We start from the raw sequence: 26,819 nt of genomic DNA on the forward strand, positions 1-26,819 counted from the left end.
AGGTTCAGACTAGGTATTAGGAAAAAAAATCTCTATTGTGAGGGTTATGGGGCACTGGTGCAGGTGGCCCAGAGAACTTGCTGATCCCCATTCCTGGAAGCAGTCAAGGCCAGGTTGGATGGGATATTAAGCAACTTGATCCAGTGAAAGGTGTCTGTGCCCATGGCAGGGGTGTTGGAACTAGATAATTTTAAGGTCCTTTTCAGCCCAAATCATTCTGTGATTCTATGATTTTGGCTTCTCCAACTTTATTGCCTATCAGTACGTCTATCTGCAAAATATAAATCATTTATCCAGATCTTTGAGCTTTATCTGCTTCTACCTCTTCCCTAAAGCTAGCACTATCAGCTCTCCCAAGAAAGTTTTAAATCTCAAAGGTAAGATGCTACCCAAAACAAAGCTTGATAAAATATCCAAAGTAAGATAGAATAGAAAAGGTGCAGATGAACATCCACTGACTCATGCTGATGTAAGACACCAGGTATTCTTGTCCATGCATGGTCCCAGTCTAGCAGCTCTGCAGGTTTGCAGATTATGTAAAGTCCACTCCCCAAGCCCAAGAGAGTATTTTACTTCCCCTCTGAAACTTATATAGTAATACAGTAGTTCTGTTCCCTGCTTTTCTCAGCATTTATTAGAGTTTCTGCTCACTCTTGATTTTTTTTTTCTTTCCCCCTTGCTCTTTCTTCTTTATTATCCTGCATTTCCATAAATTTCTTTATTTGACCATTCCCAAGGAAGGCACAATATTTCCAGAGCAGCCTAAGCCAAAGGGGAACAAGACAACGAAAACCTGTCTTGTCCTGCCACATAATCTTTAAAAGACATATGAGACATTAACCATTAACAATAACTGCAATCAAATTAATTCCACCTACAAAACCAAGTATTTCATCAAAATTAATTATGTTTATAAATTTCTAAACAAACATTTAAATCATTATATTAATGACAGGTCTATGTGCTCTAATCTCTAACAAACTTGTCACAAATAATTCACAAAACAGATTTTCATCACTAAAGTACTTCATTATTCAGTGAAGCAAAGCATATTGTTGTTCTCTATATGGTTTGATGTAATTTACTGTGCAAACAAAAAATTTCAGGTTTAAGAAAAATCCATACAATATTTGCTTCAGAAAAGTTTTAAAATGTTTCAGAGAATATCCTTTATTGGAAAATGCAGACATTTCCTTTTCTTTTTTACAAGATCTAATGTCTGTATTTACAGTATATTCCTATCTCACTGGTACTGGCAGCACGTGCATTATGTTAACAGGTCAAGTCATACAATCATATTACTATGCCACATCCTAACTCCAGAACTGGCATCATGTTATAATCAAACAGCTAAAGTGTTTTATTTTAAAATGTTTTAGTTTTTTTAAAGGAGGTTACACAAGTAAAAACATCAGCCCCCTTGACCATAATCTCAGTGTCTCTGTCTCTTCATCATTCCACCCAGCTACTCTGTGAACTACTGGACAATTTCAATCAAATCTGCAAGTGGTTTAAAGGTGGTTTTAGTTTAAATTTCATTTCAGTGAGTATGCAACATAAATCGATACCCTGAGAGAAGTAAAGGTAGGTGTTATGCCTTCCCAGGCAGCTGCTGCCTGGCCCAGCAGCATGTCCCTCTCAACCAGCCACTCATAGCTGCAGGGCAACCATCAGACACAGGAGGAATCTGGTAGTAGTGGCAGAGGGAAAATTAAAAGACACACCTGTAGGAAACCAGTTTTCAGTATTTCAATTGCTCTTAAAGAAATTACTTTAAAAAAAACCACCTCATTAAGAAAAACTTAGTCTGTTTGAAATATGCTGAGTTTTATCTCAGTGTGCCCTGTTTTCACTGTAATAAAAAACCGAAAAATGCTTCTGTATACTGTACTAAATAATCATTAAATAATGTGGCTAAAAAAAGGCATAAGAATACAGATCCTAAGAACCTTACATGTGGCCTAAAACTCACCCTTTCTGTAAGTCCTGTGAATGTGGATGTTTGTGTTTCCAAAATGACACAGGTACCACTGTAACCATAATATGCCCAGCTACATAAAAGCCATAGGCATCAACTCCTTCAGTGAGGATTTCAGACTTAGTTCCTACTCACTAATTCCGTTTGCCTGAACCCTTTAAATAGCCTTGTGCCTGCTTCAGTGACCTTTTCCTACTTCTCTCTTTTCTTGGGTCCTATCCTCCCATTAGACCACTAACACCATTTGCAGACATTTACCCTCTCTTGCCTTTACCTACCGCCCTGTTATTTTGTATTCCCTTTCTCAGCAATTCTGTCTTATACATGTCTTGCTGGCGTGACCTCACAATTAAATTGACATGAAACTGCTCACATACAGAGCAACAAAAGGGGTTTCATTTGTTGTTCTGTTACAACTTTGAAACAATACTAACAAACAGAAAGAATATCCCTTTAGTCTAAGCAAGTTATACTACTTTTCCACTATGGCATGAATCAAATCAGTGGAACATTTTCTATTGATTCCATTGAGTTTCTGGACAGTACTTCTCTTACATTTCTCCAGATGCCATACAATTTCTATTTTTAATTGGTTTTTTAACTCATTTTATACTACTACTACAAAAAATTAATCTTGCCACACCACAATTTGTTGACCACCCTTCTAGTCTTTTTAAAAGAGATTTTGTACATTTTAATCCTCAGACATAGTAATTGATCTTAATGGCTGCATATTTTTACCTAATTTTCAGATTCTGTAAGAATGCTTGATAACTACCATTTAGTTAGATGCTTTCTGCTGTTTAAGAATATCACCACTGACACCTTATACACACCCACATCTCATTGCTGTTACTAAAATAAAATTGACCTGAGGAAATGCCTTCAGTTGCTCTGAGTATTGAAGCACAGAAATATAATTTCTCTGCAGTACTTTTTGGTTTATACCTATGGCTAAATAGGCTGGACAGTTGTGTCATGGCTTTCTCACACAGGTAAAGCACATGTTTGGTTATTAGGGGTAATTAATTGTCTAATAAATAGATTCTTTGTTCCTCAAATTTGCTCCTTGGCCTTTCTAATTTTACTTCTGTTGTTCTCAAGCTGATTGGATTTGGGCATTCCCAATGATACATTTTAGGCTGAAATAACTTAAATACTGAACTTTGACATTTAATTATATTGATCTTTTCCTGGTCTCCCTATTTTCTCTCAGTTGTTTAGGCATATTTGCTCTGAGACTCCTGTGCTATGCTTAAGCACCCTCCACACCAAGACAAAAGATTTTTATTTCAATACTTCTGATTGAAGGTATTTCTTATTTATTTCCTTTATTTTATTTTTTGAAAGACTAAATGTTTACCTGTCTTTGCTAAAAATAGAATAATAAAGTAATAGATTTCATCATGAACACGTCACAAAAAAAAAAGACTGCATACTGTTATGTTTTTAATAAATCAATTTAAAAAAATTTTGGAGATGCATCCTGTTACTACTTATTATTTTGATTAACATCAGACTATAGCTCCCAATAAACAAACACTTGAAGTATTGGAAAGTAGCTTTCCAAAGCATAATTTAACTTCATACATAGTTAATTATTAGGGCTGTTATATTGGACTTCTCTCCTCTGTTGAGCTTCTCCTATACAGTGTTTAATGTGCTTTTCTTGATTTGGCAGACAGTGCCAATCTTCTATATGTGTATTTCTATTATTAAGGATTTGTCTTTTTTCTATGTATTAGCCTCTCCACAGTCCAGCTTTCTCTCCAAACTGTTAATAAGCACTTTTTAATTTTGTTTTCTTTTTTGTTTGTTTTTTTCAGCAATAAATAAAAACTATATATTCAACATGTAGTGACATGGCACAACGTATAGGTATTATTTGCATTCTTTTGCATTACCATCATACACTTCATTTCCACCTCTTCTTTGTGAAAAAACACAATTTCTGATGAATGAATATTAAATTATGATCCCAGTCTAAGCTATCAAATATGTAACGTGCGCTAAAAAATTGACGAAAAAGTATTATAGATATACTGTAAAATCATCAAACTAATAAAATATTCATTACTTGCACAGGTGGATTAAAATCAATAAATGCCATTTTGTTGTTATAAACTGTCTCATGCAACAAACATCAGCCTGACAGAGGCATATATTCATATTCAGGCAGGATTTTTAATGTGTATTTTTCCAGTTAGGCATCTAAGTCTCTACTGGGTTAAAGAGACACAATTTGTAAAGATGCCAAGATGGCATGATTTCCAAGAAATCACTAGAAATAATTAATAATCAGCCATACCAGCGAATGAGTATTAAAATGCAGCTCTGCTGAACTTAACACCACAAAACCAAAGTGACTGGTGGAGCAAGCAGTTTCATTCATCATTATCACCTGGCACTCAGTCAGAGGTTTGAAGATCCAGTGCTAGTGTTTCAGATTTTATTTTTCCTCTAAGTATTCGATGCAGGTCGTTGGTATCAATAGATTGTTGTAAGCTGCAAAATGTTTCATAAAAAGACAGATTTTACAAGCAAAGACTCCAGTTACTTGTATAAAGGGTTATATAATTTTCCCCCTAATTCAGAGTCCTGAGTACATGTTTTACAAACTGCAGAGTGCCCTCAAATATATTGAATTCATTGTGGAGTCAGAGTATTTATTGTGTAATGCTGAGTCATATTAAAAAAAAAAAGTACTCACTAGGCTGGAGAAAGAAAGTGATGAAGGCACTAGCCTCCTCCTCCTCCTCAAAAAAAAAATCATTCTGGGTTTCGAGGCTGTTTCTTAAACCAAACATGAGAAACATTGTCAGAAATATATTACATAGTATATGCCACCATAATACAATTTTTTTATTTTTTTATTTTTTTATTTTTTTACTCCTGCTGGTGCTTTCATACTCTGAAAGGAAGCTAGTGTTACCGCATGTGCACGCACTTAGGCACAGTGTATAGTATAACCCACTGTATGTACGTATATATATATCTATACCTACAGATATATATATACACACACACATGCCTCACAGGATGCACGCCGACGGGATATACCCCAAATGCAGCAGTATCTCTGGCACGCTAGAGGGAGCCATTACATAATTGCAGTGACCCTTTTTTCCCCTCAATTAGCAGAACTGGCGTGGAAAAATCTCTGGATATCCTGAGACATCCTGAAGGTTTGGCATAAACTGCAGAATAAGGAGAGTACAGCAAAAGACTCAAGTTGCAGTCAAATGAGGTCCGCTGATAGCTTAGGGGCTTACGCTGGTGTTTGTTCCACTTTTAATACTGTGCTGCTTTTATAGGGAACTTCTCCAAAAACGTGACTTAGCCGAAGACGCCAAATTCTCTCAGCCAATCTGAAGCCCTCATGCAGAAAGCAAAGCCCATTTTGTAAACATATCCTTTATTTCATCTGTCCGTCGCTCTCACACAGAAAGTTGGCTCGGCTCAGACTAGTGGTTTTCTGCTGCCACTAATGTATGTACAGTTTATTTATACACTGCACTTCAACACGGCTTTAGTTCTGTAACGGTTACCAGCAGACTCGCTCTGGATGGCAAACGGTCCGTTTCACAGCTACAAAGAGGTCCTCAGGACGGGAAGATGGGTCTGGAAAGAACACCTCTTTGAATATATAAATCTGCAAGACTTTCTTCCTAGTCAAATTTTATTTGTGGACATAGTAACTCAGGGCTGACGGTTATCCTGTTGAGCAAGGCGAACGAGCAGCTGCCTTAATTGGCTCTTTTAAGAGACGCTCCTAAAATAACTCAGGAGCGTCTTGTAAGTGCTCCGGAGTTTATTTTCTTCCCTTTTTATTTCTTTTAATATATATGTTTTCTTTTTTTTTTTTTTTTTTTTTTTTTTTTTTTTTTTTTTCTCCTTTCCCCCTAAATGATTCTTGCTACTTACACGCTCGTCACAAATGGCAGCTTCATTTCCGTACGCACGGGTCGACACCGGCCCTCCGGCAGTCCGAGCACGCACCTTTCCAGCCTCAGTCCTCCCCCCGCCACCGCCGCCCCCGGCCGGGAGCCTCCCTTGCGCGCCGGGGGCGGGCGCTGCTGCGGCCCCCGGGCCCTCACGACACGGCTGCCACCGCCCCGCTCCCCGCGGGCAGGTGATGCGCTCCCGCCCTCGGGGCGGAAGAGACCCGCTCGGGGCGGCCCCCGCCGGGCCGGGAAAGAGGTGGCGGGGGTGTCCCCACATCCACACTCCCCTCCTCCCGCCGCGCATCCCCGAGCCGGCGGTCACTCGGGGACCGGTAAGTCCAGTCCTCGCCCTCGCTTTGGGCGAGTTCGGGGGCGTCGCGTCCCCCCTGCTTCCCCACCCGTCAAGACGGAGGACTTGTTAGCACGTCTAACAGATAAATAAATAATGGGGGCGGGGAGGCACGGGTGAGGAAGCGGCGGAGGCCGGGGGCGCGCCGCTGCGGTGCGCGAGCGGCCAGACACCGCAACCCGCGCGAGCCCCTCGCGCGCCCCGCGTCGCCCTCCGGGCCGATCTAATCAATGACACCCAGCGCCCGCCGCGGCCCCGCCCCCCACCCGCCCGCCTCTTCCCATTGGCCGGGCCGCACTGGGGCCGGCCGGCGCCGCCGCCGCCGATTGGCTGGCGGGGAATCCGTATCAATGTTTAAGCCGCGGCGTGAGGTGAATAGAGGCAGTCAGCGAGCGGCGCTGGGCGAGCGCGGCGCGGCGGCCCCGCGAGTGCTGCAGTGAGGGAGGCGAGGAGGGGGGGAGAGAGAGAGAGAGAGAGCGCGAGGCAGAGCGCGGCTCCAACTGTTGAATTTTCACTGAATTTTCCACTTACCTGCGGGCGGCTGGTGAAATGGATCTGGTTTATCGGGGATCGGCGTTCGCTCCGCGTGCTGCCTGGCTAAGACTGGTGACTGTCTGTTTGCAAGGGGCCACCCATCAATGAGGCAGAGAAGAATATTTGTTTTTTCTTCTTTTGCATTTGAAAGCCTCCCTGCCATACGTTGCAGAATTAACTGTGTACTTTGGGTCCGGACTCAAATAAAGGAGAAAAAACAGTGCAGAACTGAGACTCGGAACTAGATCTGTGAGCTATGTGTTGGAAACCTATGTTTTTATTGCCTTTTTTTTTCTTTTTTAATGTGAAAGATCTCTGATTTATTTCACACATAACACTGAGGAAAGGTGGTTAAAAACACTCAGCAAAGCAGGAAACAGACGCGCCTCTGTGCCAGTGAGTGGATAACAGCCTTGTTTTCCTGATCCTCAGTCTCCCGGAGAAAGAGGTATAGTAAAAGTGTAGCTGGATCCGACACCCCCACCTTCTCCTTTTTTTTTTTTTTTTTTTTTTTTTTTTTTTTTTTTTTTTTTTTTTTTTTTTTTTTTTTTTTTTTTTTTTTTTTTCCCTCCTCCCTCTCCAAAATATAAATCTGATTAATTTTTTTTTTTCCTGTCTATAGAGTGAGTCAGAGATGCGTTAGGAAGAAGCTGCAGCTAATGTCTGTGAAGGAACATGAGGCGATAGTGAATGTGATTTGTTCCGCTGGATCTGACTCATCCAAGCAGATTGAAACACCTGCATTTCTGGATTTGCCATTCGTTTATTTCAGGTTGTTAAAAGAACCTGAAATAAAATTTTTCTACCCTTTCCCAGTATTTACCTATACACCATATCGCTAGGAAGGGTGTATATCGGAGAGGGGGAACGCATCTGGCGTTGCTGCCGCTCTTCTCCCCTGTACCAAGATGCTGAGAGAGCCTGTTAAAGCTTTGAAAGGACTGCAAAAAAATGCATCACACTGATCGCGGAACTGCATAGGTTTTAATATAAGCGAATTAATCGATTAAAAGATCTCCCACTTTATTAATCGGCAGGATTGTTTTTCCTCTTCTTCTTCCCTCCCCTAAATGAAGAGGACTAGGCGGCAGTGTCATTGGAAAGAGACGCTGAATAGAAAGAAAAGAGAGGCACTTGATAGCGCAGCCCTGTGAATACAGAGACTGTTTCTCTTTTAGCGAGAGACTAAGAGAGAGTGTGTGTGTGAGTGTGTGTGTGTGTGGTGGCTTTTCTTTTTCCCCCCTCCCTCTCTCCCACCCCCGCTCTTGTTTCTTGTTTTTTGGTTTTTTTTTTTTTTTTTTTTTTTTTTGGTTGTTGTTGTTGTTGGCTTTTTTGGTTTGTTTGTTTTTTTTGTTTTTTTTGTTTTTTTTTGGGTTTTTTTTGGTTTTTTTTTTTTTTTTTAAATCTATGCGTCCAGCCATGGGTTGCCTGTTGCTTTCCTCTCGGCTGGAGAGAAAAGCAAACTGGAATTAAACTGCATCGAGAAAAGTGCAGCTCCTCAGACACGCATACGCACACACGCATAGATACACGGAGAGAAAGGATGTGGTGGTGGCGGCGGCTACTGGCCTGTCTTAAAGAAACCCGAGTGTGCTGCTGACTGAGCACGGTCTGAGCTTTCCCTCAAAATATATATTTACTGCTAGTGATGAAGGTCAACGGGTGGGTTTCTTAATTTTTTTTCACCCCAAAAGGACGGGTGGGAGGCTAGTAGTCGAGGTAGAGAAAGGAAGCTATAAATCCAAACACTAGTTTTTGCTGGGGGGGGGGTGGGGGTGGGGGTGGTTTTTTTGTTTGTTTGCTTGTGTTTTTTTTTTTTTTTTTTAATGTGTTTTGTTTTCCCCTCTTGCCCTGCAATCCTCATCCCCTCTCCCTCTGATTCGGGAAGGAAACAGTGACCCAGGGTGTACGAGACAGAGAGGGGGGAAATACCGACGGCAGCGAGATGCAGCTCTCCGCCGCAAGCAATGCAAGATTAGATCTCTAAATGCAGCAAAACACTCCCTGAAAACCAACAACCCCGCGGAGCAATCAGACATTTCACTGCCGCTCACTGCACACGAAGAGGGCTTCAACAACAAGCTGAGGCTTTTTTTTCCCTTCTGTCTCTCTCCTACCCCTCCACTCCATTAGTCGCATCACAAGCGATGACTAGTAAATAAGCTTTTTTACCTCTGCTACAGACCTGTGACCACCCCCTTTTCCTATGTATATATGAATACACTTATTTAAAAAATATTTCTGTTTTTAGAAAAACAACCACTGCCGCCGGTTTTTTATTATTGTTATTATTTTTATTATTCTTTTAACATCTGCGGGGATTCAAGGATCGGGAACACATCGCCTGCCCGGAGGAGATCTTTTGCAAATTTTCTGATTTTTGAAACCCTCCCACTGCCGAAGTTGGACAGACGAAGTAACTGCGAGGGGGACTGCAAGCACGGCAAGCTCTTGCTGAAACGCTGCCGAAGCTGCTCCCTCCCCTCCCCCTGACCCCCCCGCCCCGATTGCTCCCTCCCTCTGAGCTACATGGTCTATTTGCTGCCTCTCATCCTGTGTCTCTGCAGATGTTTTAAAGCAACAGGTTCAGGAACTTGAAATATAGGGGTGGGGAAAGAGAAGGGAAAAAAAAAAAAAACCCTCAAAATCCAAAAGGAAGGAAAAAAAGAGCCGTCAGAGGAGGAACAACCCCGACGCAGGAGGCAAAGAAGATTGGGACAGCCCTGGTCGTCGCTGCTGCACCTGCCGCCCCCACCCCTGTTTGGGGATGTACCTTTCCATTTGTTGCTTCTTCTTCTGTTGGGCTCCCGCCCTGTCCCTGAAGAACCTGAATTACTCGGTGCCGGAGGAACAGGGAGCGGGCACGGTCATCGGGAACATCGGGCGCGATGCGCGGCTGGCGGCAGGCGCGGCGGGAGGCGGGATGCTGCCCCCGGAGCGTGGCGTTCCCGGTGGCGGCCCCGGCCGCGGCCCCAAATCCAGCTTCCGGGTGCTGGAGAATTCAGCCCCGCACCTCTTGGACGTGGACGGGGAGAGCGGGCTGCTCTACACCAAGCAGCGCATTGACCGTGAGGCGCTGTGCCGGCGCAGCGCCAAGTGTCAGCTGTCCCTCGAGGTGTTTGCCAATGACCAGGAGATCTGCATGATCAAAGTGGAGATTCAGGACCTGAACGACAACGCACCATCATTCCCCTCTGACCAAGTGGACATGGACATCTCTGAAAATGCTGCACCAGGCACCCGCTTCCCCCTCACCAGTGCCCATGACCCAGACGCTGGGGACAATGGTCTGCGCACCTACCTGCTCACTCGTGATGACTACGGCCTCTTCTCTCTCGATGTGAAGTCCCGTGGTGATGGCACAAAGTTTCCAGAGCTGGTCATCCAGAAGCCATTAGACCGTGAGGAGCAGAGTCACCACACCCTGGTGCTGACGGCATTGGACGGCGGTGACCCACCACGCTCAGGCACAGTGCAGATCAATGTGCGCCTCATTGACTCCAATGACAACAGCCCCATCTTTGAGGCAGCCTCCTATGTGGTAGAGTTGCCAGAGAATGCACCACTAGGCACAGCAGTCATTGACCTCAATGCCACTGATGCCGATGAGGGTACCAATGGAGAGGTGCTCTACTCCTTCAGTGGCTACGCACCTGAGCGCGTCCGTGACCTGTTTAGCATTGACCCACAGAGTGGCCTCATCCGTGTCAAAGGCAACCTGGACTATGAGGAGAGTGGCCTCATTGAGATTGATGTCCAAGCTCGGGACCTGGGGCCTAATCCCATCCCCGCTCACTGCAAGGTCACTGTCCGCCTCATTGACCGCAATGACAATGCTCCCACCATTGGCTTTGTCTCTGTTCGTCAGGGAGCTCTGAGTGAGGCTGCCCCACCAGGCACTGTCATTGCCCTCGTGCGCGTCACCGACCGTGACTCAGGCAAGAACGGGCAGCTCCAGTGTCGGGTGCTGGGCGGTGGCGGCGGGCCCGGTGCCGTTCCTTTCACCCTGGAGGAGAACTATGACAACTTCTACACTGTGGTCACCGACCGACCCCTGGACCGTGAGGCACAGGACGAGTACAATGTGACCATTGTGGCACGTGATGGGGGCAATCCTCCACTTAACTCCACCAAGTCGTTTTCTGTCCGGATCCTTGACGAGAACGACAACCCACCCCGCTTCAGCAAGAATCTCTATGTGTTACAGGTTCCTGAGAACAACATCCCTGGAGAGTACCTGGGTTCAGTCTTGGCCCAGGATCCTGACTTGGGCCAAAATGGGACGGTGTCTTACTCCATTCTGCCTGGGCATGTGGGAGATGTCTCCATCTACACCTATGTCTCTGTCAACCCCACAAATGGTGCTATTTATGCCCTGAGGAGCTTCAATTATGAGCAGACAAAGCACTTTGAGTTCCGTGTGCTGGCCAAAGACTCAGGTTCACCTCACCGTGAAAGCAATGCCACAGTGCGTGTCACCGTGCTCGACGTCAACGATAATGCTCCCCTCATCGTCCTGCCTGCCCTTATCAATGACACTGCTGAGCTGCAGGTGCCACGCAATGCTGGGGTGGGTTACCCCGTGGGTACCGTCCGCGCCCTGGACAGTGACTTTGGGGAAAGTGGGCGCCTCACGTATGAGATTGTGGAAGGCAATGAGGAGCATCTCTTTGAGATGGACCCCACTAGCGGTGAGATACGCACCTTGCACCCCTACTGGGAGGAGCTCAGCCCTGTGGCTGAACTGGTGGTAAAAGTCAGTGACCATGGCAAACCCAGCCTCTCTGCTGTGGCCAAGCTCATAGTCAGGGCTTTGGCAGGGCCCCTGCCCGAGGCTGGCGAGCCACAGGTGAATGGTGAGCAGCATCGGCGGCCACACTGGGACTTGTCACTGCCGCTGATTGTGACACTGAGCACTGTCTCCATCATCTTGCTGGCTGCCATGATAACTATTGCTGTGAAGTGCAAGCGAGAGAACAAGGAGATCCGCACCTATAATTGTCGCATTGCCGAGTATAGCCACCCTCAGCTGGGAGGAGGGGGAGGCAGTGGCGGGGGAGGAGGAGGCAGTGGCAGTGGAGGGGGCAAGGGCAAGAAGAAGAAGATCAGCAAGAATGACATTATGCTGGTGCCCAGTGAGGGCGAGGACAGCCGGGGTCCCCTCAATGTCATGAACGTGGTGAGCAGCCCATCCCTGGCCACCTCACCCATGTACTTTGACTACCAGACCCGCCTGCCCCTCAGCTCTCCCAGGTCTGAGGTGATGTACCTGAAGCCCGCCTCCAACAACCTGACTGTACCCCAGGGACATGTGGGCTGCCACACCAGCTTCACAGGGCAAGGGACTAACGCCAGCGAGGCTCCCCCGAGCCGGATGTCCATAATTCAGGTAGGAGACTTTTAGAATACCCTGGACCTCACTTTAGACACTGGTTTAACTTTCCCTTTTGTCTGCAGTGCAATCTGCTGTAAGGCACCACTGAAGGGACCAACACAAGTCACTAAAGACAGGTGGACTTAATGAAAGTTGAACCAGACCACATGTGATGGGTCTGGTTCTGCTGTCACATTGATGTGTCCCATGTGATTCAAAAGAAAATACCCACTGAAGCACAAATAGATTTGTGGCAGTGCCAAAGAGGTGCATGTGAGAGTGTGGGCAGGCACTCAGTTCATTTGAGGCATGCTGGGGTATTTTCCCAGGAGACTGTCAGACAGAGGTGGGCACTTCCACACGTTTCACTTCTCTTTGGTTTGGGGTGGAGGAGCAGGAGGGTGTTTCTAAAGTGGTCATACCACCTACAGTAACTAACAGGACAGGGAAGAAACTGCACACTGAGGACATCTATTGCAACAGTGTATTATAGCCCTCCAATCTTGTATATAAATATGAGCTATTGTTCCAAGACACATGTTTTAATTTTTTTTCAATTTCCTTCTTTAGAATATATATCCATAAATGTATTTTTTGACAGTATCATTGGGGCCCCATTGCCTCCTCCTCTCCCCATAAACAACTAAACTTTCAGTGCTGAAAATTCTGCTTAGTCAAATAGAAAGAAAATGTATGTGGTGACTCCATCCTCCCTCCAAATGCTAACAAAAGTCACATCCTGTCATAAACCAGCAAAACAACTAGTCAGATTTCCAGTAGCCTGAGTCAACATTTATGATTGCTTTATAGTGAAAGACTTACATACTCTGTCTTCTTCCAAAGCTCATTTAGAAATTATAGCTGGGCTGCTATCTGCTGCCAATTATACCCACACTGTCCTGTACTGACTTTTGTGAATGTGAGAAATGGCAGAATTTGGACCATTGGATATAGGGTACTAATCAAAGAACAACTTAATTTTTAGCAAGTAGATTGAAGTCCAAACTCAGAAGATTTATTTCAGAGCAGTGAACTTGCAGAGTGAAGGTGAGGGCAGAAATTGGCTCCAGTTGATTCAATTTAAAGTATTACTTCATGATTAATGCAGCTTAATGTTCAAACACTACAGGTATGTTCCAAAGTGATTTTTAACATTCGGATTCAAAGCAGGCTCTGGATAATGACTGTTAAATATATTTGAAATGTCGTATCTGTTTTATCCTGTGGTTCTCCTGGTATGCTGTTCTGAGTCATAGGGGAATGAGCTGAGTGTATCAGTAGTGACACAGACTCATTTTGTGTATGCAGCTAGTGGGAAAGAAGTTGCACTGTAGTCACTTGATGTACCTAAAGAAGATTCATAATACCTTGGAGTTACCATGCCCTGTGATCTGTGAACACCAAATGTTCTACTTGCCAGCAGTATCTAATATTTTAAACTGAATAGGAATGGCCAAAAGTAATTGGCAGATTAAGGAACCAAAATTCAAGTAACTGATGACCTGGAAATGGAACATTTATAACTGGGAAAAAAAGAAAGAAAAAAAAAGAAAAAGAGGCTGCCTGTACAAGGTCACTGTAAGCTGATCCTCAAGCGACTATTGAGTTGTGTCACTGAAGCAATTTCATTTTATGCCTATCATGAATTTGTGTTGCTATCAATTAGGTGAGTGGAGCAATACTTAAAATCTGAAATTGATTTTAACAAAAAGTGACACTTTAGGAAAGAGTTTAGGTTAGGGCACAACCAGAGATAATTTGATTTATTATTCATGCTTTAAAAAACGAATAAGTTTCCATGACACTTGTTTAAGTAATGTCAGCTTTTTTTTTTTTTTACTGTAAAATGGAGTTGTCAGAAAGTTAAAAAACCCCACTCCATATTTTTTCCTACTGACAAGTGTAATAGTTACTAAAAGACAGAAAATTAAACTTTCATACAACCATGTAATGCCTATATAAAGCAATTAATTAATGTATTGATGCTACTGAATAGTAAAGTTTCAATTGTAGTGTAAAATCCCTATGGAAAATATAATTCCTTCTTTTTTTACAGTGTTTACTGTATAAGATCAGTCATGATTTTTTTTCTCTGAAATCTATATAAAGCTAAAAGAGGAATTTCCTCCCTTAAAAAGTGTGTTGTGGTTTCTATAAGAGTTTTCGTTATGACTACTATGGAAAATGTTAACTGAAACTCCTCATAACATATACTGGTATATCTAATGCTGGTCTTGTTTTCACTCATTATGTACACAGAGTGTTTTGGAGGCTTGCATGGTCCATTCAATAGATTGGAAAACATTCAGTTTTACCTAGTGTACAACCTGTTCAAACATACTTATTGATACTATATTTTGTAGCTGTATTGGCTAAATAGACACAGTAAGAAAGAGTGTAGTTGGTTTCTATTTAGAAAAAGTTCAGATTTAAAGTAGCTAGAGGGGAAAATTGATCCTCTTCACTGTACTTTTGCATTACTAAAATACATTTTGTATTCTCCATCTCCACATCCCTGGAGTAAATTTTATTATAAAATTTGCGTTTAGAATGTAGGCACTACTTTATGTCTGGTCCTGTGCTTCTGCCTCATGTAAAATTTAAACTGCAGACATCAGGACAAATAGTAAAGAATCAACCCTCTCTCTGTCTGGATCTACTATATCTTTAATCACTCCAAGAAACCTGTGTCTGCATATGTAAATTACACAGTTAGGAATCAAAGGTGTAGGCAGTGTGGGAAAAAAAAAATATAAAAATATCCAGCTGCTTTATCATCTCTTCTAGTTAATCAATCCAGTTAAGCAGTTTTCTTCAGTACCTCAGTAAGGGGAAGGTAAACAGTTGTGTAAGGGTTCTCTAACAAATGCTCCCATTAGTTTTTAAAGATATATTTTTGAAACATGATAATCCCACACTATGTAATTCATACAGTGGAACTGCATTTCTTCATTCTCATTTTCTCGGCAGCTGTTTAATGGCACAATTCTCTTTAAAACTTTAAATATATATATATATATATATATATATATATATATATATATATACTTGCTATATATCTATGGAGAATGTATATACATGCTAAATATTATAGTATTACTTAGTACATCCAATTGATTTTATAAATATTTAATAGCAAATGAATAATTTCTTTCTCAGTAAGATCCAAATTTTCTCACTCTTATTAGGAGTGCATAGTATTTCTTTTTTTTTTTCATTTTGCTTACTACTAAGACCTAGTGAAGGCTATGGGCCTTATGGTTCCCTTATTTCTCATGAATAGTATTTTACTCTACAGATAGCCCAATTTACATCAACATATACCTGTGGACTAAAGTGTTACTTAGTGACTAGGGGTTTCAGACTTACCCAAAAGGACCAGCAGTTGAATGAACTACTTCCTGATATGGGTAAGAGTGGTATAATCTTTCCTCTCTTTAAGTGACTTCTGTTACACACTAATCACACAATTTGACAGCTTGTGTATTTGCTCACTACTTTGTAGCATCCACCTATGTACCACAGTTGCATGGGTTACTTATGTATGAATCAATGAACTTCTTCAATACCATAAAAATTAAATAATTTAGACGTGCTTACATACATATATGTATGAAATGTTGGATTGACAGATGAGGATGCTGTACACATTCAGCTTTTATTGGTGCAAGTTCTTAGGCCCTCTGAAAATTGACCATTTGTGGTTTGATGTGCACCTGAGATTGATTTGTATTAAGGACACTATTTAGTAAAATATTGGGAAGTTACACATCTACACTTTAGCATGTTTCATTGTTCTTAACTTCAGCAGTCGTTGTCTAAAGATACTTTAGAAACAGTGCTTTCAAACAAAATTTTGTTAAAAATATTTAAATACAGGGCAGTGCTGTACAATTTTCATTGCCAGGGTCAAAATTCTATGTATCCTTAGAATCAGGTAAGATCCAAAGTATTATTTTTTATTGGAGAGAAGGAAAGCAGGAAAAGATGGAAACTACATGGCTGAAAAAAGATTTCTGTTCTCTCTAGCCCTTAAAGACTACAGGGAAAATTTGATTCATCTTATTCTGGTGACCTTCTCATCTGACTAAAAGAAACAGAATTTTGTTTTATTTTGAAATGCAGACATCAGGAAAAAAAAAAATTACAAGCATTCACATATGTGTATCTCTCCTACAGAAATTCTGAGTTAGTCAGTTTGCCTTTCCCTGTGTGAACAAGACACAGCTTCTTCTTGCAGATTTCCAATAGGTAAGAGTAGATGGATAAAGGAAAACAAATAGTTTCTTTACACAAGTAGGTTCTAGAAATAGGTTCCTCAAAGTGACATATCAGTGGTGTAGAAAACTATCTGCAATATGCAAATAGTGTTAATCATCCTAGAGATTATTTATTGCTGTACTTGTGGTGTAATAATTATAATTGGGGAGTTTTGTAAATGTATGAGGAATAAGATGGGTGTGAATAAAAAAAGAGGTGGTCATAACTTTTGTTAAACAACAGCTAAAAATGAATGACTGTGCTGAAAGAAGCTCTCAAGCTGGGAATTGCTGTATCTGCTGTACCAGGCACTCCCACAGCATTTCAAGATAAAGTACAGATCGTTCTTATTACTTCAGGCACCTGATGTTTATGATGTGTCGATAGATTAATGTCAAGTCCTAGTGCAGCTTCATCGCCAGGTGTCTAGTAGTATCTAAGAAGATAGAGTCTTCAAGGGAATTAAAAAAACCCCATGAACTATATTAGTGCTGCTGCTCTGTCTTTAAATATGCCATTTCATACTTTGAGAAATTTCTGCTCAGAAATTTCAAGATTACAAAAAGAAATCTGCAGCTGCTGCATATAAGGAGAAGCAGCTTTCATCACAGAAGTTGCACTCATCCTCAGTGATTTAATTTCCTGTCTGAAAACAGAGGTATATAGTTTTTATTTTTTATATCTCCTACCTCAACAAAGGAGTGTTATTCTCCGTTCTCACTAAACTAGTACAAGGTAACATTTTGCATCAAGAGGATACTACAGCAGTTCTAAACATTTGCAAGTTTACAGGTTTGTACTCAATATATTCCAAAGATTCACAGCTGCACATTCTAGGGCTGTTATCTAAAGACACTAAGTTGTGAGATGCAACTCTTAAAGTACCTGCCTAGCTATCATTATTGTAGCTTTCACAGTGTTTTGCAAGGCTAGATGTCTTGCAGAATAACTCCTCTGAATGCTTGCATTGTGTAAATACAGTCTGGAGTTTTGTGTACAGTCTGGTTTTGTGTTACAATGTTCTGCAGCTTTAGTTTCATTAACTGGATGAAGTCCGCCCTAGAGTTGACTATGCAAGAATTGAAGGACAAAACCTTTCCTATGCTCCCATGAAGTTTTATTTAAATTTTTTTGGCAAGATGCACATACATTTTAGGATAGGATCTGGCAACACACCACTCTGCACTGGCTGCTGAAATAGACAGAGAAAGCAGAATTGAACTCTTTTTTTCTGTTGCATCTGATCTAGTCTTGATCTTGAGTTCCCTGCTGGTGATATTTATAGCACTATTATTTTAAAAGGATCATTCTTGATATACATTTCCATTTGAAATCTAAAGAACTTTCCAAAATGAAGAGCTGTAATAAAGAACAATTTAAAAAAAAAAAAAAAGAGAGAGAAAAAAAATTAAGAGTCTAAAGTGGAATACACATATTATGAAAGAGAAAAGTCTTTCCAGAACAGAAATTCTTGTTAACAAAAAATTAAAAATATTATCTCTGTAGAACTTGCTATTTTATTAAAGACGTGAAACAAGTTATACAAGGTTGACTGTCACAGCTCTCAGCTAATCTTAAAGTTGTCTGAGCTTTCTACATCTTTGTGTTCACTGTTACCACCTAAACTTAGGTGGAAAGATACCTGCAAATTTGTGATTACTAGTACAATTTCAATGACTGATCTATCCTTTGAAGAGTTATCTTTAAGAACATATTTTCTCAAGTTTCTATTAACCTTCCCCATGGTGATGAAAAGGCCTGTTCTTACTTATAATTCAGTCAATACCATATTTTTGATTTCATAAATAATTTTAGTGATTCAAGAGTGAATTGAGACTAAGACCTCTATGAATGCAGCTGCAGCTAGGAATAGTATGATTGGGCCCTTCATTCTGAGGTTTGAGGTTTTCATGATTTTTTTTTCTTACAGCATCTTTACAAACAATTAAGGAAACTGGAATTTAGATGTTTTTGTAAAAATGATCTGAATTAGAACACAATCATAGAATTGTTAGGTTGGGCAATACTTTTGGGATGATCAAGTCTGATAGTCAACACAGCATAATCATGTGTACAGTGGAAAAGAAATCAAATACTCCATTGAACATATTGCTGAACACGTTACCATGTTTTCATATATTTTTGTAATTTTGAATAAGACAATGTTATTGTTAAAACTCAGCAAGTATTTTTACGTGGAAAATTAGCAATAGGTATGTGTGAAAAATTCACAAATTTACTTGGTATTCAGAAAGCATAGACATAGTCTGGTTTCTCTGATAAGACAAAAGTGTCATTAAAAAAATTCCTCCTAAGTCACAACATCTGGATGTAAACCAGTTGGGATTTTATTAAAAAAAAAAAAAAAATCTTTTCCCCAGATTTTTTTTTCTTTCTCTTCAATACCTTCCTCCCCAGGAAGCATTAACATACCAGCTAATATTTATATATATGTTTCTAAATATCATGCCTAATTTTTCTTTCTTTCCTTTTTTCTAGAAAAGTTAAAAATGTCAAGTTAAATTAGTTTTAGGTTTTGCCATGCAAGGCACTTATTCTGCAAACAAAAAGTGATGTATGTGGGTTGGTTTTTTTTTTATTTTTTGGCTTATTTTTTTTCTGAAGAAAACATATGTTGCATGGCAGAATTCTTCGGATACTTCTTCAATCCTGGACAGTATCTGCATGTATGAAGAAAAAGACATTTTGACACTAGTATTAATGTTTTCCTATAGGTAAAAAATTCAGCAATGAGAACTTAATCAAGAATTTATTGACCAGAGCAGAAACACAGCTCTGTTTTTATCTGTAAAATATAGAACCAATCCTCTGATGCCAAAAGGTCAGTGTAGAGCAGTTGGGACAAATTTTTGCAGCAGATAGCCTGAAAGCTTTATGCTTTCAATTGTATGGCTACTTCAGCTGTAAGAGAAGTGGTAAAATTAATGCTAAAGGGTTCAAAAATACTGGAAACAAGTAACACTCTCAGGGGACTGCAGGCTCTTGCCTTAATAGAAAAAAAGAGGAAAAAGAAAAGAAATAGAAAAAAGGTACTAGGAAGAGAGAGACAAAATGACTGGGGAAAAAGGTTCCTTGAGTTTAAGTATTTTATTTGTTAAGTTTTTAAGGAGGGAATCAAGGATATTAACTAGTTACTGCTTTTGTTGATGAGATGAAACAGAGTAATGTGCAGCTGTCATAATTCTTAGCCAGGGTGTGTTCTAAGCCTTACAAATCTATGTGTCATAGTGCAACCTTTGTTTTTCAGTCTGCTGTAGACTTTTTTTTTTTTTTTTTTTTTGGCAGAAGAACGTTCTGGATTAATTACTGCAAACCCTATGAGAAAGAAAAAAGTAAATTATTAAGCATTTTAGATAAAATACTCAGTATTAAGTATTGCATTCAAAACAAGGCAAATTCTTATGAATGTCCCTGTTAATTAGGATATTAGACAGTACTTTAAATAACCTCCTTGAGCAGTCATATATTTTCTAGCTAAATCCCAAAGGCTGCTGATACATTTCCTTCTTAATAAGGTCACACAGGAACCATCTCTTTCTCCTACTCCTTTGCTTCCACATGGGTAGTGATATTACCTGTACAGAAAGGATAGCAGGTCAATTCTTTCACTTCTTGACGAGAGATCTTCATTTATTTATTTATTTTTTTGTCCTCAGAACTGAGTCCCTCTACATATAAAGACAAAACTGCATAGTTTCGGCCAAGTATTAGTGTTATTTGTACAGAGAGACAGCATAAAGATCAATTTGTATCTCCCTTCGGTTCACTGAGGGGATGTTTCCTTTTCCAATCCTCAAGACAATCAGTCCCATACTGGTCTATTTTCAATATAATAGGGTATAAGCAGTCTAGGCATGTTAAGTCCTTCGAATTAAGATATTTGATTTTAGCCATGGACCTTTCTACTTGCTTTGTGGTATATGTATCAGATCAGAGGTTCTTACGTTCATAAAATACTTTAACCCATAACAGAAAAGTTCCTAATCTCATCCTGTTCCCTGCTGGGTGGCTTTGTGTTGCAGTCTCTGTGGCCTGCCAAAGAAGAACTCCAAAAGGGAAAGGAAAAGTCTTATCATTAGAGGCAAACGCATAATTTCAGCTGTGTGGGTGAGGCCTCTAATCGATGCATGGTAGATTCTTGCAGTGATAGTCATGCAGATTTATTTTAAGAGAGGGATTCAGACCATCTCCTGATCTGTGTACCACATGTGTGTAATGCCTGGGCTAGTTCTAGTGACACTGATTATTCGTATTTCTAGCCCTTGCTCTGGAACACTTCCAGGCAGTTTTATTATATTGAAATGGCTCTTACAGTTCATTGAGCATCCAGCATAATACTCTTGAATGTGATTGGTGCATGTGCATATATTTATTAAAACAAAAAAAATCAGGCAGTTGAACTGCATAATTATGGGAAAACGAATAATAACAATAAAAGACCATTTAAGTTAACAAGCTTTGTGATCAAAGAATAAATACAGGTTAGATAAATGAGACTCTAGATGTAGCTAATCTACATAAATAAGCTCCTGTCTGATTAGAGGATAGGAATATATTAAAATAATTTTAAAGTATTTAAAAATATTTTACTTTAGTACTTTTATGATTACTAGTTTAACTTCATCGTATTTTTAACATTCCCACTCCATAAAAAAAGCTAAGTGATAAACTACTTTTATGTGCCTTTATTTTTTGATTAACAATGTTTACAGTGCCAAAAAAGTCTAAAGTAATACAAGTAAACAAAAGTAACATCATAAGTTTTCATTCTGGTTTGACTGTGGTGTGTGTCAAAAACATAAAGCATTTTTTAATGTCTTAATTTTTTTATGTGGCAATGTTTTTTGATTGATTTTTAATTAAAGAAAAACATTAAAGGGAACATTTAAAGGACAATTTCTTGTTTACTGTCTTTATCAGCAGAGAGCAGCCTTTGTAGTGTTTGAAAGCTGGTGCATTAAAAATCAATTTCAAGTCTTCAAAGCTGTAAACTCTTGCTTGCTTTGTAGATATTTACTGTTTTTAAAATCATTGGAAGCACAGTTGACAATTGAATTAAAACAAAAGGTAAATAATGGTTTCATGAGCATTTGAAGAATTTTAATGTATTTTTAATAATAGCTACAGGACCTTTTATAGTGACAGACATGTGAATAACAATTTGTATCTTTTAAATGCATAATTTGTTGCTAAAGATGGGTTTTTTGTATTCTTTTATTAAGAAAAATTTTGTTTTAAACTTCTCTTGGTGTTATTCTGTTGTTTTTAGTGAATACCATGATTCAGACACAGAACATGTCAGTCAGTTTCTTTACTTACTATATTTCTGTCTCGCTCTTTGCTGATTGCTAAGCAACCACTTATGATTGTTTAGCTATGAATCAGTTTAAATAAAAAAGGTAAGCTGAAGTGGGCTAAACAAATGTTCATTAATTCTTAATGAAAATATTTAAATTCTATAAAATTTTAAAAGTAACAAAGAAAAGAACATTGTTTTGATGATGTGCCTCAGATTCAGCACTTGAGTGACTACCAGTAGAGTCAAAAATGCTCTTTTTGTGCAAATCTAAAAAAAAAAACGCATGTCCTTAGTCACTGCATAAGTAATACTGAGGTCTGTGGAAATATGCATATATATGTATAATTAAATTAATATTATTTCTTTCAAGGCACGATCCTTAAAACACTTAATCAGTGATCATTTTAATTTAGGTCAATAGAAGCATAAAATTAAATAGATCATTTACAGGTGTGGGGTTGCTGATGTGCATAAGCATGTGCAAAATTCATCCTAGAATCTGCTAGTCTGTGTTACCTGGACTGCTCCCTGTTGCTTCTCTCCTTTGCTTTCAGAGCACTGCAAAGCTACAAAAACTGTTAGTTTCACTTAGCCTCCAACTGCATTTTCTCATATAGTGTTGAGATAGTCCTGATGTCTTGCTTTCTTGCAGAGACTTGGGTAATTTGATATGCAGATTTGAAGATCATAAAAACAATCCTGCTTTGATGATTATGAGCCAGATTATCCAGCCACAGCTGTAATGTACCAAGTGTGTTCTTTTGTGATCTCTTCATTGTTTCAGTGGACCAAATGACAATAGGAATATAGTGGAATTTAGAGTGCTTGGGAAATAATGAAATTAGAAGCCTTTTTAAAATGACAACCATGAAGTCTTAGAAACTATTCTTTTTCTAGGCTATGGGCCAGATAATGTAACTGTGTGCACATGCATATGTGGATATACACAGAGAAAGAGAGCAGAATGGAATCAAAAGAACCATCTAGGTGGATAAAAGGCATTATTAATGAGCAATGTGCCTCTAATTTTTTTTTTCTTTTTTATATTGTGTATGATCTGTACAGAGCTGTGTAACAGCATTTTGGAAGATGCTGTCAACCTGCACCTTTTGCTGTAAACTAGAAAGCATCAAGTGTAGAAACAAATGGTGTTGTCATTTTTTTTTCCTGAGGTAGGAGTATTAGTAAGGAAGGACCTTATTTTCCACTTCATCATGGAATCCTACTATTAAAGTTCAGGATTGAGAGTGATGATTAAAAGGAAATATAATTTGTGCAACATGTGAAAAGAAAAAGCACTTAACTGATTCCATGAACTGCATTAGTTATTAAAAAGCACACGATAATTTGCATTTCATAGCTCCAAGGCAAGAAGTATATCAGTCAGCTTTGTAGCTGTTGGGTGAAAAGGAGGTGAAAACAAGATATCTGTTATTTATTTCAATTTACAGTCGTCATTTTGTCTCAATCTGTAATGTACTTCGTCTATTTAAATCACATGTAGCTTCTATTCAGGTGTAACAGGCAATAGTATTGCAAGGGGCAGAAACAACTGTATCAATTTATTTTATTATTTATTCATTAGTCACCACATACATGAACTTTCCCGAAAGTATACCTTTCATTATTGCAACGATGTGATGTAACAAAATAATAATTCCTTCAAGGATGAAATAACTCATTTTAAGTACTTTCCTGGGCTCATTTATTTCAAACAGCCTTCCAGAATTTTGAAGAGAACTTTAACTTCTGTTTATTTAATATATATCTAGACCACAAATAGTCTTTCCTTTATCCCCGGATATTGGCAACTTAGGAAACTTAGGAATGAGTGTCTGGATTTCCAGATTTTGACCTACTTGTAAAGCAAGAGGAAGCTGTTTCTATTAAACAAATATAAGCTTCAGGAACTTTTGTTAGCAATGGCACAAATATTTAGATATATTACTTGCAGTCGTACTGGTCTTGCTGATACCTGTGGATGAACAAATAGGCACACATGCTGAATAGTCATGGGATGAGAACACTTTTTTAAGGGAAAGTTTTTGTTCCGATTTAAGTTTTGGGTTTTTGATAGTGTTTTATAATAAAGACAATTACATAGTAATTTGGGTTAGAATGCATGCCCAGTTCCCCATCTCAAAACCCAATTTGTTACTACCTGTGGCTATTTCTATTAAAAAAGAAACATAATTACTACGAGTCTCAGCAGTCTAAGAGTAAATTTTTGCAATTACAATACTTCCCTTGGGCAGATATATGAAAATGGCAGATTAATTCCTGACAGTCTATTCCTTGCATATTCTTCAGGTTCCTGGTAGCTTGGACTATCATTATATTGGTGCTGTTTATTACCCTGTGGCTAAGGTTAAAGAAGGAATGCTCCTATAAACCTTCAGGACTAGGATGCTATACCACTGCCTTGCAGAGTCTCTGTGCTGAAATGTGATCCACAGCATTCTAGGAGCATGATACTGATTCTGTTTTCATGGAAAGAGAATGATTTTGCTGTTGATTTTAGCATAGTTTAGAAGCATATTTTGTATTTTATTGCTTTATGCCTCAAAAGATTTACATAGAAACACAAAACAAACTCAAGTCTAATCATTCTTAAGAATTTATCAAGACATTAATAAAGCTTCATGTGAACTGAAAAGTATGGTAGTTCTTTAATATGTTTTAGCTTTTGTTTTATTCCAAATGGCACAATGCGATGAAACACCAGTAAACTAAGATGGCCCTGAAAGTATGTAAAGAAACAAATTCCCATGGAAATAATTCATCTTCTAATGGATTTTTCCCCCTTAAAACAAGTTTTGAAGGCATATGAGTAAATGAATTACATGCTAAGGCTGTGCTCCTGGAGATCACTCTCTGCAGCTAAGCACCTAACTCCATGTTGAATTCCAGTGAAGTTGGAAGTTGATGTGGCTTAATGTGGCATCATGATCCACCTGCAGGGAGCAGCATTAGTCTGTGTTACACATGGTCTAGTTTGACTGTTCGGGAGGAGCAGTATGAACAATCCCAAGTTGTTGTTTTTTTCATTTTGCATGAACTTTTCTTTGAAATTTCTTGTACTGCACTGTACTATACAGTGTAGTAGTATTGTAGTCTTGTACTGTAGTCTTCTTTTTTTTTTCTTTTTTCCCACTTTGAAAGAGGTTTCCACATACACAAGCTTCTGAATGTCAACTTGGGGACTTCTGTGATGTGGATATTATTTAGAGAATGTTTCATTAGCTATTTTCTTTGAGAGGTCATAAATAAAATTTTAAAAAGTAAAATATATATACATCCTTCAGTTGATGTTCAATGCATTTCACTTTGGAAAAAAAGTGCTCACATATTGGGTGAGCATCCTGATAATTAGCTAGAGAGGAAGTCCATAATTAAATCCCTGTGTTCTAACAAACCCCTCAGTCAAATATTACCATTCATTTTCAGTCACTCTATCCCTGTTGAAACCTGCAGCAGTGTCCTAGATATTGACAAGCCAACACTGCTTTGGAACAGAAAGATGACTTTATCTAATTCTGGAATCTTTGCAGAGACAATATCCTATGTGGATCTTCTTAATTTTACAGAAAGATCTGATTTCAGAGTCTTGATATGCCATGCCATAATGAGAAGGGTAATCCAGAACATTTTTTTCCCAGTCTTTTAAGAATTTACAGGTTAAAGTCGGTTTTTAAGTACTTGTAAAGTTAGAGATTACCTGTGGCAATTCTTAGTTAGGTGGGTGTTGTGTCCTGGATGAGGTGATCCTGTAAAGAAGGGTAGCTATTTTTTCTTTTGCTTGTTTTGAATGAGTGTAATATAGAATCCTATCAGAAGACATTGCAGTAGGTTAACATTGAAGTGCCAGAGTTGTAGATGCATGCACCCAGGCCTATATAAGAATAGCCTTATTTTTTTTCTGTCCAAGTCTACTTGACCACTGCTACCATACTTGTGGTGTAATGGTGTATTCAATCAAACTTTCCATTTTATGAGGTACCTCATCATAGACACTTGACTGTTATGACTTTAAAATATATTTAGGGACAGAACCTCTTGCTAAATTTGTGCAAGCCTAAATTATTTATCTTATGTCACAAATAATAAATCAACTCATCACCATTTTACAGTTGAAAATCTCTTTGCATGGCTGTGTGAGTCTGTAAAGCTTGATGATCTACTATTCTGTCATAAATTCAGCTATTATTTTTGCAACATATTTAATACTTTCCTAGTGCTTAGAGGAAATAATTATGTGAAGTTATTTGTATGAAAGTAGGGCTTTGTATCTTGTCACAAAATGTTTAGAGAATACCTTGTTGAGTATTTTAAACTAAAAGTTGAAATAAAGATTTGCATGACCTAAATAAGAAATTAGACAGAAACTTATAATGTAGGTTTTAAAATCTGTGATTTTCTTCTGAATTCCTAGGGAACTTAGGGGAATCATTGTTCCTCTGGTGCAGGATTTTAGACAGAGAAAGGAGGTATGGCAGCAGCTCTAAAGAAAAGGAGACGATCTAGATTTACCTCTTGTTTCTGATCACCACCTATGAAGAAAGCTTCAGTGTTCCTCTTTGTGTGTGTTTTCTGTGCAGGCAGTGTGGCTTCAGAACCAGATCCCGCTTCATCTTTGTTGCTAATTTCTTTCACCCTGTAGGGAATAAACACAGAACTGGAATTTCATGCCACATACAGTGTTTGCTGCCCAGCTAATCACCTTTCCCTGTCACTGCCATTACAAATCTGTTCAAATGCAGCTTTCTTCAGCATACAACATATGTATCTGTGGGAATGTAGCACACTGTGTAAAGGCTCGTTTAGCCGGTAATTGAAGTAAGCAGACTGATCCAAGGGCCATTGAAACCAGTTTGAAAACACCCATTGATTTCACTGGACCTCAGGTCATGGCTTGTGGGAGTTTTATTGTTGCCTTTAGTGAGAGTATGGGTTGGAGAGAAAAAGGTAAACATACTGGATAGATGTTAACTCAAAGTTAACAGATTTTAAATATCCTCTGTCTCTGTTTTCTCCTTACTAAATATGATAAGTACAAAACA

At 39.3% G+C, this 26,819-nt stretch overlaps 1 protein-coding gene across 8 annotated transcripts in view; it reads left to right on the forward strand.

The window, feature by feature from the left end:
• Positions 1 to 6,671: 6,671 nt before the first annotated feature.
• PCDH17 (protocadherin 17) overlaps positions 6,672 to 26,819 on the forward strand; it is an 89,727-nt gene continuing 69,579 nt past the window's right edge. For 5 of the 8 annotated variants that reach the window (XM_066176243.1, XM_066176249.1, XM_066176248.1 and 2 more), the window contains exons 1-2: positions 6,672 to 7,253; positions 8,694 to 12,194. In XM_066176243.1, coding sequence (XP_066032340.1) covers positions 9,573 to 12,194 — 2,622 coding nt within the window. In that variant the 5' untranslated portion in view covers positions 6,672 to 7,253; positions 8,694 to 9,572. Of the gene's footprint in view, positions 7,254 to 8,362; positions 8,468 to 8,693; positions 12,195 to 26,819 lie in introns of those variants that run through there. The other 3 variants (XM_066176244.1, XM_066176247.1, XM_066176246.1) reach the window with 3 other exon arrangements.

The sequence above is a fragment of the Chamaea fasciata genome, unplaced genomic scaffold, assembly GCF_029207755.1.
Source record: "Chamaea fasciata isolate MVZ Bird 193981 ecotype frontalis unplaced genomic scaffold, bChaFas1.0.hap1 SCAF_2, whole genome shotgun sequence".
Lineage (NCBI taxonomy): Eukaryota > Metazoa > Chordata > Aves > Passeriformes > Sylviidae > Chamaea > Chamaea fasciata.